The sequence below is a fragment of the Hylobates moloch genome, unplaced genomic scaffold (assembly GCF_009828535.3).
Source record: "Hylobates moloch isolate HMO894 unplaced genomic scaffold, HMol_V3 SCAFFOLD_6, whole genome shotgun sequence".
Lineage (NCBI taxonomy): Eukaryota > Metazoa > Chordata > Mammalia > Primates > Hylobatidae > Hylobates > Hylobates moloch.
In genome coordinates, this window is record NW_026652281.1 from 65,845,591 (window position 1) to 65,859,199 (window position 13,609).

Here is a 13,609-nt window from a genome sequence, read left to right on the forward strand (position 1 = left end):
GCCTTGGGGTGTGTGTGTGTGCGTGCGTGTGTGTGTGAAAATAAACAACAAACACAATAAACAAGTAAACTGTATATTTTCTTAGGAGGTGATACATACTATGGTGAAAAGGAAAAGTAAACAGGCTAAGAAGTGCCAGCCAGAGGTGGGTTTGCAATTTTAGACTTTAGTGAGAAAGTAACTTGTGTACAAACACTGAGAGGCACAGCGTTCCAGGGAGAGGTGCCAACCAGTGGAAAGACCACCAGGACTGGGTAGGGGATAATTAGCACTACATGCATATCACTAACATTTGTCACTTAAAGACAATGACTTAAAAAAAACACACATAACTTTATCAAGATATAATTCACGTACATACAATTCACCCATGTGAAGTGTACAATTCAATTATATTCGTAGAGTTGCGCAATCATCACCTCAATCAATTTTAGAACATTTTCATCACCTTAAACAACAACAGCAACAACAGCTGGGCACAGTGGCTCACGCCTGTAATCTCAGCACTTTGGGAGGCCCAGGTGGGAGGATTATTTGAGGCCAGGAGTTTGAGACCAGCCTAGGCAACAAAGTGAGACTCCATCTTTACAAAAATGTGGCTATATAGGGAAGGGCAGACACAAGAGGCCAGGAAAGTATTTACCTCAGTGGAGTCCTTTAGCTGCAATCCCAATGAGGCCTGGCAAAGCTTTATTTCTTTTTCTTCAGAATAAGCGCTATTTTCTTCTCACCCCAACTTTCTAAACCAACTTGGGTGCTTTTCTGTTGTAACCAGAGCTTTGTTTGAAAAGTAGACTCTTCAAATGAGGAAACCAGTGGAAAAATTGGTAACGTAACAGTGCAAGTCTGTTATACCTCCACAATGATGCAACTGGTTGAGATGGCTTAGACAGTCGTGACCTCTATGAATACCCTCTCCAAGCCATGGTCTCCAACTTCCAAAATCTAACTGCCTAAAAAAAACTGAGGAAGGTCAACAAGCAATTATAATACCATTGTTAAAATATCTGCTGCTTCTAGGCCCATAACGGCTATCTCAAGGGCCGCCGCAAAGTCTCTTTAGCACCTATCGAAGTTCTGTGTTTGGCACCCCCTGCTGGTAGCATACTAGGCCTGGTGGGACTACATGTCTTTAAAATAAGCATATCAGGTCTTAAATATTCAAAAGACCACTGTTCCTCAAAACAGTCACCTAGGGAGGTTACCTGACTATTCAGCAAATTCAACCAATATTTATTCCAACAATGCTGTAATTCTGTCAATGGAACTGCCTTTGAACTTTTGAACTGCCTTCAGAGCCAGACAAGTAACTAATTACTTACTAGTCCCAAATAAGTTTAAATCAAAGGAAAAAAATTATACTTATTTTATTCCATATATTTGGCTCCAAATGATTTTGTTGTCGCCAAACAAATTCACCTTTAACGGGTAACCATCTTCCAACTTTTAGCCACAAGGACTGGAAGAAGTTTCAAAACGAGCAGTTCCCAAAATATGTTGAGTAATCAGAGCATGGTTGGCAAAAGTATATAATTTTGCTTTTCCTCTGTGTCTCTGCAAATCTCTCCAGTTTCTGCTGACCACTTACATTGTAAAAGGTCTGGGTAAATATAGCTTTGCCTCTATGACAACAATGACTTAATGAGGTACGATGTGGTTTCTGTTCCCTAAGCCTTCGTCACTGGTTTGCCTAGTCACAGTTTACACCTTCATCATCAAAGACATACAAAAGTTAGTTTTTGAGATCCTTCATACAAAAACAAAAAGATCTAACTTAATCAGCAATATCTTCAAAATCCTGGCATACATTAGTAATATCTAAAATGCATTCAAATATGATCATGACTCTAATTATTTCAAAAGCAAAATGGATACTTGAGAAATCCCACTGAAACAATTAAACTGGGATATTTATATATGTATAAAGAACTGCATCATATAAACAAAGCAGAAACCTGAAGAATGTTGTACATATCAACTTATTTATGAAAACTGAAGACTCAAAACTTAAAATATGGACATAAATACTTGGTTAAGTACATAAAACACATTATTATGTGCCTGCATGTTCAATTCAAAGTATCTTCAATGAGAAACTTTAAATCATGTTAAGAGAGTCTATTTTTTTACATCTGGCCTCAGTCAGAGGAGACATAAGCATACTCAACCAACAACTCCTTCGTTTCAGATCCAAGATACTCAACTGCACCAATTTCAACATGCTTAGAAATTTCATTTATCACATTGAGGCTGAGTAGCTCAGTAAAATCTCTTGAATACTTGAAAAAGAAGTAGAAGCCAAAATAATTTCAGTAGTAACCTACATAGTGAGCATGGTAAATTGAGGTCATTTATATAGCAAGTGTTTACTGAGTGCCTACTATGTGCCTATATCACTTGGAATGATAATACACATTTAAGCTAATGGAATGTTCTGTCAGTAATCTAAAATGTCAATGACAAAAGAAGAAGAGACATTAGGTGAAAAATAGAATAATTAAAAAGTACAATCTTTAGCAACTGTCAGTAGCATTTAACATTTTCATATAAAATCTCTCAATTGAATAATAACCCACATGTCAAGTAATCTATATATTACTCAAAATGTGCAGCTTTCTAAATTAAATTTCTCAGGGCTGTTAGTTTTCATGAAGCCAATAACAGCATGAGATATTTCACCAGCACTATCTAACTCTAGTGCAAGCACGCTGGAGTCACCTTTATCCTTATTGTGCTTGGTTTCACTAAAATTTTTTAACTCCTAAAATGAAGACTAGAGAGAGTATAAGTAATTCAGAGTAAGTTTAAGAATAATGTTCTGAATGTGGCCACTAGAAATAAAAAGGAAAGAGTGGATTTTTCGCAACAAAAGATGTCATTATTCAATATATTGCCTTCAACAGAGCTTTGAAAGATATAAAAATTCATGTCATACTCCACAGTAAGGCAGAGATGAAGCTCCACCAAGGGAGAAAATTCATTTTTGCTTCAGTGAGAAAATTATATTGTGATATGAAATGAGTGCAATTGTTCATGTACATTCATATCAGCTACTATACTGGCTAATTCTGTAACTTTTATTTATTCCTATAAGCATTTTAGGACTTTGTATCTTTATTGAGCTCAAGAAATCTAAATGAAATTCCAAAAATATGAACTATGGCAACTTTCTTTTGCTTGCATACAACATCAATTAATTAATTTAACCTATATGGTTCTTAAATTTTAGTTATTTGAATGAAAGTGTCATGCAGTGAAAAGTGGGCTATAGAGTTTAAGTCCCAACTCTATAGTTTTCTATGTACCCCTGAATAAATAACCCCTCTGAGCAGTTTTTGTCTTCACATGAGGGTAATAATAGTTCCCACCTTCTAATTTTATTGTGAAGATCTAGATATATAATTTGGCTAGCATGACTGAAAGGCACTAAGTGTGAAGCCCCATTTCCAATATAAGCTCAGGATCCTCGAAACTCTGAAATCAGTATTATTGCTAACTCAATTTTTTTTTCAGATGATGAAAGAAAAGAAATGGCAAAGTTCAATAACTTGCCCAAGGTCATAAGGTTAGTAAGCAGCAGAGCTAGGAATCAGAACCAAAGTTTTCTGACTCTAGACCATGCACTTTTCACCACTACATTATATGTGTTTCTGTGCACAAGAGTTCTTTGTAAAGTTTAAAGTTATACATGCATATGAGTTGTATTGTTCTTGTTGCTACTATTACTAGTGGTTCCCATCAACACTGCCTAACCTATGAGTATCTGGAATTTTTCCTTTCATGATTTTCTTCCCAAGCCTGGCTCACCCTTTCCCCTATCACTCATGGACAAATCCCATGTCCAGCCAAGGCCTCTCTTGATCACCACAGCTCAAGGCAGTCATAGCTCTCCAAGCCCTGGTGCCTTTTACCTCTCTTATGGTCCTTAATATATTCCACTTGTTATAGTGAATTTCAGACCTATCTTGTGTTTCCCTCACTAGACTGTAAGCTCCTTGATGGTATTATCCATCTCTGATTTCCTTTATTTATCTCAGCATTTCAGAAACATATTCATGCCTTATGTATAAATATTTTCAAATGAATGAACAGATGAAAGTTCAACATTATTTCCAGAGTAATTAGCACATTCTAAGAATAATGGCTGAATGATCATAATAAAATTGATTAAATGTTTTACATTTGTATTTTTAAAAACCCTCATACTCACATAAATCCATAGCATTAAGCAGATCCATACAGCAGATATGTGATTTCTCAGTATCCAAACATACTTCCAATTTGGGAGATAAATTCCAAAATAAGTAGGAGGCAGAGCCCCATTTCTATCACCAAAGCTACAGGAAGGCAGATATTCCCTTGCCTTGTCATTCTACCACCTTCAGTTGACTCTACAATCTACCCTTCAATAAGTCTTTTCCTGCTTATCAAATTATTTGCAACCAGGGGTACACATCTAATACAGCACAAATAGATGGTTTAAAAGTCTTGCTTAATAAATATTTTTAAAATTATCAGCTTAAAATGTTATATATTTGTCTAGCAATCTTGAATAGAAAAAATAAATGTTAATATGGTTTTTAATTACATGAGAAAGTTTATGTGTGTTACAATCTATTTTTATGAACATATGCCCAATAGCACATACAGGAGCAATTGTGAATCATCTTAAACTGTCCACACACAGTGTTAAGAAACATGGAATAATGCAAGTGATGTTATACCCTTCCATTTAAATTAAGTGAATCACTTAACCTAGTAAAGGACATATAAGATCATTTTGATGAACCTCTGAATCAGAAAATGGTCCCAAGGGAAGCAACATTGGGTCCACAAGATACCTGAGACATCAGCCCTGTGATACCACTATTGATCCAGAAATCTGAGAACCATACTACCAGCTGGAGATCTACAGCCTAAGGTCTGCTGGTTCTAAAGCAGAAGACACTCTATTTTCTTTTTTTTTTTTTTTCTTTTTCCCTGAGACAGAGTCCCGCTCTGTAACTGCAGTGGCATGATCTCGGGTCGCTGCAACCTCCGCCTCCTGGGTTCAAGCGATTTTCCACCTCAGCCTCCCAAGTAGCTGGGAGTACAGGCGCTTGCCACCATGCCTAGCTAATTTTTTTGTATTTTAGTAGAGACGGGGTTTCATCATGTTGGCCAGGCTGGTCTCGAACTCTTGACCTCAGGTGATCCACCAGCCTTGGCCTCCCAAAGTGCTGGGATTATAGGCGTGAGCCACCACGCCCTGCCGACACTCTATTTTCAATCCTATCCAAAGTATTCTGAGGTTTTGATCCCAAACTCTTGAGATTAATACTCAGCAATTTGTACTCCTGGCTTTCCTCACTGTCCCCACATTATGGACCTATTACTACTACTATATTACTCTATACCAGCACTTTGAATACCCTTACTTCCACCATCCAACCTGGCCTCCTTCTCATGGAATGCAGTCTCTGCCTTCTCAAAACAGCACCTAACATACAGACTCGAACACTGCTTTGATGACTTTGAAGGAGCAGAAAAACAATACATGAGTTACAAGTTAGGCAGTGATTTGTTTCAGCATATTTTAAAGAGAGGCTAATGAGATTTGTGTTGTGCACACAGTAGGCACTCATGTATATTTTGATAGATATTTCAAACAGGGCTCATTTTGCCAATAGTAAGCAAAGAGATGTTTTTTCCATATGGCACAAACATTCACCTAAGAAAGCTAAAATACAATCGCTTACAGGTTAATAAAATTAATGTACTTACCTTGTTATTTTCTCTCCCAAGCCTCTGGGTCCATCTAAAATCTCTTGCCTTTTGTATACGTGGTTAAGCAATATTCTGCTTACAATAAACCTTTTGGCTAACTAGCTATCTCTGTAGTTTTACTTCCCATTTCTTTCGCACCTTTCCTTTAGTACATTTTCAAAACAGGGCTAGATTTTTCAATGAGATTCTATTGCTATCATATGTTCTAACCCAACATGTGACTTCTATCCTAATTCCCCAAAATGTTTCAAACATTTACATGGCTCAACAAATAATTCTCACTAGATTTCCTCGTTATTTGGACTTTTCAGTTTGAATATATTTGTATTAGATAATTTTTCATTATTTTTAAAAATAACTTTCACTGTTTGCTCTTCAAATTCATTTCAATCCCTAGAATCTCTTTTCAATTCACCAAAATTCATGTTACGGTTCATTATCATGACCTTGGCTAGATTTACTGTCTACATAAACATATGTGTAACATAAATATAAATATATGAACTTTCTTAAAGATTCTTTACAATCAATTAAGACTCTAAATTATCTGTCAAATAATTTTCTATTTTTTGCTCACTGTAGTAATTAACTAGAGTCGTTATTGCCCCAGTCTTAAAATACTTCTCTAATCCACTATCTTTCTTCCTATTCAACAAGCTGCCTTAACCATAACTCTTACTGTACTTGCAATAATACGTTTTTCCCTGAAAATATGTTCTTTCCAACTCATTTTCTCTAAGAGGTTATTGTTTTAAAATCGTTATAAAATTAATAACAACAACAATGAAAAAGCCAAATCTTTTTTTTTTTTTTCAAATTTCATTCTCACCCTTCAATTCCTTTTCTTTCTGTTTTACTCAGGCACAATTTCTAGGAAATCCTTCCTCTGGTCTCATTCACTTCTGCTCAAACTCTTTCACTTTTTCTTTATATCTTCCAACCCCTTCCTATCCATTATCTCTTCCATAATTTGACCTCAACATATCTTTTCAACTATTTCTTCCATAATTCATCCTAAGTTAGCCCCTACTCCAAACTGGTCCTTCGCTGTTCTCCAAATATGGTGGGCTCTCTCCAGCCCCCACAGCTTGGCACTCACTCTCCTCCCCTTCTACAATACTTTTCCTAACCTCTTCAAGAAACCCAACCTGTGGCTGTCCTCTACAAGTTGTTGGACAGAGCTATGGATATTCTACTTTTATTCTTCAGCTTCCTCCAACCCCCATCTTTCCTGTTTTACTGTCGTTCTCCTCTATGCACTCCAAAGACGTCCTCTTGTTGCAAACCACAATCCTTTTCCTGCTTGATGATTTATATGCTGCTTTAATTCCAAACTTTCCATTATTCTTTCTTTATCATGGCCTTTATCTTAGTTTGGTTCATGCTGCCTTTGAGAAGGAACTACTCTTTGATTATTTCTTTTGCCCTGTTTCTCCATGAGCATCCTTCAGGCCTACAACAAGTGGACAAATCTTTCACGTGAAATATTTAGGCTACATTTTTAATTCTATACCCTTATTTCCTGGGCCATTAATAGAATGGTCTCCATAAAGGACAACCATTCCTTTGCTGAATGGAGGAAATGATTCCACTTCTATTCAAATGCAGCCCTGCTGACTAATTAAAGAAATACGTCAAAACAGCTCCCAAGAAGAACCCATATGTCATCCAAAGAATTAAATGTTTTGAAAATAAGAAGAACCACTTGGTCCATTTTTCAATAGAGATTGAGAACAAATGAAAAGAAAGAGATGAATCAGAATTCAAGATGAAATAAATATGGAAATCTCTAGCTAAATGTAAGAAGAAAATATTTAAGCCTAGGCCTCTGGTAAGGCAAAAGGCCATTATGTGTGTGCCTAAGGGTTTTACCACCTTTGTAACATTTGCCACTAGCTTTTGATCAAAGCTGAGCCCTCAAAAGGGAAAATGAGACATAAAAAGGTCAGGGAATAAGAATGGTAGGGAGTGGATAGAAGGCTTTGGAATGATACAAAAAATTCTTTAATATGGTATGCTTCAAAAACAGTGGGAAAAAAAAGAAAACAAAAAAAAACAGCATGCACTTGAAGATGTCAGTGCTTTGTGGGAGTGGATTTACTAAACTATAAGGCACTATTCCAATGTAGGCTATTTATTATTACTCAACAGACATGCAATTACGTCTCACCTTCTGCTGAGTGACAAAGGGTATTAACTGTGTCCCACCACCTCTCCCAAACCTACAATGACAAAAGTAGTTAGAGAAAAACAGAACATTGGGATGGAAGGGCTTATTTCTTCTCTTAAATCCACGTTGCCCACTTGGTAACTGAGCTCCTGTACACCAAAGTAGTAGAAATGAGAGGCAGAAGCAGAATGCTGTCTCAACTTGGCTGTCTGCCTTCAAGGATTAAATAAAAATACGTGTTTATAGAAGTGGAACAGCTGCTTCAGCTAGTTTGGATACCCACTTTTGAGTCCTCAGGATGTTCTATTTTTCTAAGTCCACTACTCCTATAGTCTCTGAAAAGTATCAGACTAAAGAGTAAAGATACATAGATGGTTTGGGTCCTAGGTCTCCTGGGGACAACAGAATTACTTCCTCTTTCAAAACCAGGCATAGCAGTTGAAGTAGGCACCACCACAATGTTTCCATTCTTGGGCTATATTTTTTAAATGGCTAGAAATTCTTCATTATCGTTTCACTTAACAAATACTTGATGCTGTGCCACAGTTGAATAAGCCATATATATATACATACATATATCTTATACATGTATACACACAAAGCCATAAATAAATCTTCTCACTTTGTAGGCACTCAATATCAATTTCCTTCACTCTTGTTTTTACCTTGAAGCTCTATGTTCCAGCATATCATTTTATAGATATAAACAAATATTTCTGCTATAGTGCAAATTGTGATATAATAGAATATATTATATGATATGACATGACATGACATGGGAGTGACAAGAATAGATGGCATGTTAACTGAGTCTTTGGCTACTAGTAATTGGCCTGGTGGAAACTGGACCATATAAAGAAAAGGAACTCAAAGTCTAAGGGATTTGCATTTCGAGAACCAGAGTAAAGATTTCTTCTGAAATCTAAACAAGTTGATACAAGAAAGGGTAATGTAAATTTAAATGGAAACTATTTATTACTTGTTTTGCTTTTCCTTAAAAAAAATAGGTACAGGGAGAAAATTTAGAGCAAAGCAGAGAAATTAATTTGTACTAACAATCAAATGCAAAAGAAATTATAAATGTCTGTCAAAAATAAGGCTAAGGGAACTATTTTTGAAGCAACAACAACAAAAAAAGAGACCCCTGGGCAAGAAATTGTACAGTCATCCTCTTTCTAGGTCGGAACTCTCTTAGAATGAGACAAAGAAAAATCCGGGCCTGGAATAAGAGGAAGACATTAGGAATCCTTTCACCACACTGACAGAGATGTGTTTAACAAACAGATGAAGGGCCAGAGTAATCAGATATCACAGGAAAAGGTAAGGAGAATAAAAAAGACTGGGGGGGAATAAATGAAAAATTGTGACTCCAGAGTAAAGGTTGATACATTTTAAAAATATCCATGAGGTTAAGTTAGGTGGAAAGAAAAAGTAAATTATTAGAATATGATAAAGGAAAGAAAGAACCATTCTTCATGTTTCTCCACCAGAAAACATTCAGTAATGCTGCATAAAAATTAAATTTGATATTTTAATGTACCTGAACAAGCACTAAATGAATTCTGGGCCAAAATAAAATTTTAAATTCCTATTACCCACTCTATAGAACAGAAAGCAGTGGTGGTGGGGGGTGAATGCTTCTACATAAAAACAAATGACTTGTTTTGGTTTACCTTTATAAGGCATAAATGGAGGGCATTGTAAAAGTATACGAATAGAAGCCAAGAATGCTAATTGTGTTTTTTTAAAAGAATAGAAAATCATGAAGAAAGGATCACAGAAACTACACCAATGTCATTAAAATATAATTGGACTTGCAGGAACAATTACTGTGCTGTACTGTAAGGGGAGCTGTTGGCACATAAGAGCAAAGCACACATATGAGCTCATCAGCCGGCCTTGGCAAGACCCACTTCCAGCTAGAAGCAGTCATGTTTCAACACCTCTGATTCCCTAATGCTGACAAGCTAAACAACTTGTTTTGTCTCTGGGAGCTCTTCTCTGGTGATTAACTGCTTATGGTGAATACTAATTATATGAAAGTACAGTATTGAAGAAGTAATGTCCTATTTCCTCTACCTGCAGCCTCGACTTGTCTCTGAATCTAGAAGGCAGAGCCATTGCAAACCAGAACCAAGAAAGACATTTTCCTCCCCCTGAATAAACAAATATATCTCCTACTTTTTAGTATAGCACAGCTCACTGACAAGAAAATTCCTTTAACCTCTGGGCTCCAAACCAAATATAATTACCATAAAATGAGTGTTTTAAAGGCTTGTAATAATTATATGGATAAATCCACAGCAAGAGTTTGTGAATTAGTGAACTATCAGTGTCCTCCATCCCCCATGTCCCATGTTGAAAATTTACCCCAAATTGTCAGTTCTTAGGAACTGCACCTCAGATTAAAATCTCACCAGAGAGTCTATGAGAATTTCTTCTTGTGTTTTAAATCCTAAGTGCTTGTTAAACTGCCAACACTGCAAAATTAGAGACCATTAAACAATATAACAGCAAGTGATTAAATCTACCAAACACACATTCACAGCTTAAGCTACTTTTTAATTAAAAATAAAATATCATTGGCTAAATTCAGATGTCTTAGCTATCCAGAAAAAAGAAGGCTGTTCAAAATGCACAATGCTGCTGATAAGGCCAGATACAAAAGGAGAAATAGGGCAAGGGGTTGGCTGAACAGGAGGCTCATCTTGGTCCCTGGGCCTGAGTAGCAGCACATCCCAATGCTGACCCGGTTTAGGCAGTGGACTCTAAGCGGGAAGCCATGGATGGCTGTGCTGCAGAGTGAGGACGCCATGTGGCTGCTGATTAAATAAGCTTTATTAGCTAAGGCCTCCAAGGAGACAGGGTATTCCACCTTCTTGGCAGGGGAATGAGTTGAGTAACAGCATCACAGGAAGCTAAGGCATTGGAGATGTATAGATGGCTGAAGGAAATGTTAGTGCTATTTTTAAATACAGCTTAAGCTAATTGATAAACATTTCTTAAAATAATTATTAGCTTTTAGGGAAGGAGGCACGGGGCTTCTGAGTTAATTGGATCATCTGAGATTAAAATAAATTTTTACTGTAAAGTTAGAAGTAAATAAACATTGTAGCTTTAAGTTGTTCCTACTTGTTTAAAGTAAAGAAAAGAAAAAGGGCCAGGGGGCTTAGTCAACTTCAGGCAAAAGGCCAAGAATCTGAAGATCAGACTTAAGACTGAGATGATATCATTCACACTGAAGTCTTGATACCCTTTCTGAAGCATGAGAAAATTTACTGGTAAAACCTTACCTCACCCACAGTTTTCTTATTTTTAACTCTATTTTTTTTCCTCTGGAGAATAATTTTCCAAATATGCTTTTTGCTTTATATGTAAATGTTATAAATTTACTTTTAGCTTCAGACATGGTCTTACCTAAAAAGCTTGCCCTAAAGTAAAGTACAGGCACTTGGTAGCTACAGGAATATAAGACATGATACTCATATTTAATCACTTCGGACGCTGCTGCAGTTTCAATCACTTCACAATCATCCAAGGGTAGCTCGAAAGCCTCCTGAAAAGAAGCAAAAACAAAACGAAAACGGGTTGCTTAATAAGAAAAGTACTAACATGGAGAGGAAAAGAGGAGATTTTCTTCTTTCAAAATAACAGTTAAATAAATATAAGGCTATGAGGCAAGGAAAAGGGAGTTTCCCATATTAATGTTTAACATTTGAGTCCTGGGTAAATAGTAAAACCAGAAAACATTAGCATTAAGTAATTCCAGATTGTTTTTGAGACACAAAGAGGCTCTGGATAAAGAAGAAGAAAGGAAAAAAAAATCCAAAAAGATCTATTGCCTGAAAAATCTTTACTGTACAATTTTAGCAACAAGATGATGGCTATACAAGCTACCTTCTTCCCTACCTGTGAAAGCTAAAAACATCCTAACAATTGAACAAGAGGCTGTGAAATGTCCCTAAAGATTCTATTGTGCTTGCCAAAAGATGATTCATTGTGTACTGAACAATTCCCAGTTCCATTTTGAATAAGAAAGTTATTTTGCAAGAGGTTGAATTTGTTAGGTGTATTTCAAAACCTGAGATGATTCTGTTTTCTTCATTATTGTGCTATCTTTGGTATATTTCTACAATAAATCTTGATTTATAATAGAGTAGATGGCAAATATTAATGTCAACTTGAACAGAGTTTTGTAAGCAGAGATGATGATAGTCATCTCACTTCTTACCTGATCATTTTTTACTGGTTGATTTTTGTGTGTGGGGCTTTTAAAAGAATGTATCTTACTGTTTAGAAGCAATTAATTGGACATGTTGAGTCAGAGTCTGGTTCCATCCACATTCACTTATTTATTGGGGTTGAAGAATTTTCCTTTGAAATTAAATTAGTACTAGAAGGAATGAAGCAGGTTGGTTTAGCTCATTTCTACCTCTCAGTAAAACAGTAACAACAATGAACAATCAGAAATAACTAAGGAAAGATTTCATACTTTATCAATATGAAATAAGGTTTCCTGTGGAGATAAGCAAAGCCCCAGACTACTTTCAAGATCTGTATCTCCTTTACAGATAATTCTGTAATTCCCTACTCACAGTCAGTTCACTGGGGAGATATTACAATGGATAAATCACAACTGGAGATGTTTACAAAATATTTTTCACTAAACTCCAGTAAACACCATCAATTAAACACAATAAAATAACCAGAAAGAAATCATGGAAATAAATATGCCAGATACAGAAAATTAATACAGTAGCAAGAAAAAGATTTTTCTATTTTGTTTTGTTTTTTAATTTTCACTAGGCATAGGTATCTGTACCTTCTATTACATCAATTCTTTTAACCAAATTCTTTCTTTTTGGTCAATAATTGTGTTGCTTAGCATTCATAATTTCCTTTCTTTCTTAATATTATAAAATAATTCTATCTTGGTGGTAAAAATTACAAATATTGCACAAGTACATAAAAGAAAAAATGAAATTCCCCTCATCTCAGCACTCCTATACCTCAGGTTTGTAACCATCGTTAACAGGCCAGAGTGTATTTTTTTTAGACTTTTTGATTTTTGGCACACAAATGCATATATACACATAGACACATACACACCTCCTCCCCACCCCCACCCCTGCTTAGATCCTGCTATATATACATATGCTCCTAGAGTGGATATTTTCACTCATGGGCATCCTGCCACGAGCTGCCAAGTCACCGCTATAGATTTAGTGCCTTTTAATGCCTTCTCTATATTTCACTGCATGACCACACCATAGTAGTTGTTGTTGTTTTTAACATTTCCATATTGCTAGATATTTTAGGTTGATTATAGTTTTCTGCTACTTACAAATAAGGCTGCAATGAATATCACAGCACATATACCCTTGCACACCTCTATTTTTTCTATGGTGCAGATTCCTAAGGGTGGAATCACTGTATCAAAGGGTATGAGCATTTTAAATTTCAAGAGATGCTGAATCTCAGAAATTCCATCCTCAGAAAAAGGCTGTATCAATTTATATTCCCAGCAAAAATGTCTGAGAATGCTCTTTTCCTATATCCAATAAATACTGAATAGTTTTTAATTTTTGCCTGCTGATGAATTTTTAAGTATCAATTTCTAATTGTTTTAATTTCTAGTTTCTTGGTTACTTACTAGTGAAGGTGAGCAGCTAT

The 13,609-nt window shown here is 35.9% G+C and overlaps 1 protein-coding gene across 11 annotated transcripts in view; it reads right to left on the minus strand.

Moving 5' to 3' along the window:
- The window catches only part of ATG10 (autophagy related 10), a 424,208-nt gene that overhangs the window by 91,544 nt on the left and 319,055 nt on the right, over positions 1–13,609 (minus strand). For all 11 annotated transcript variants that reach the window (XR_009214122.1, XR_009214121.1, XM_058440748.1 and 8 more), the window contains one exon: positions 11,354–11,492. Coding sequence is in view for 9 of the 11 variants with exons in the window: in XM_058440748.1 (XP_058296731.1) it covers positions 11,354–11,492 (139 nt within the window). In the remaining 2 variants the exon portion in view is untranslated. The remainder of the gene's footprint in view (positions 1–11,353; positions 11,493–13,609) is intronic.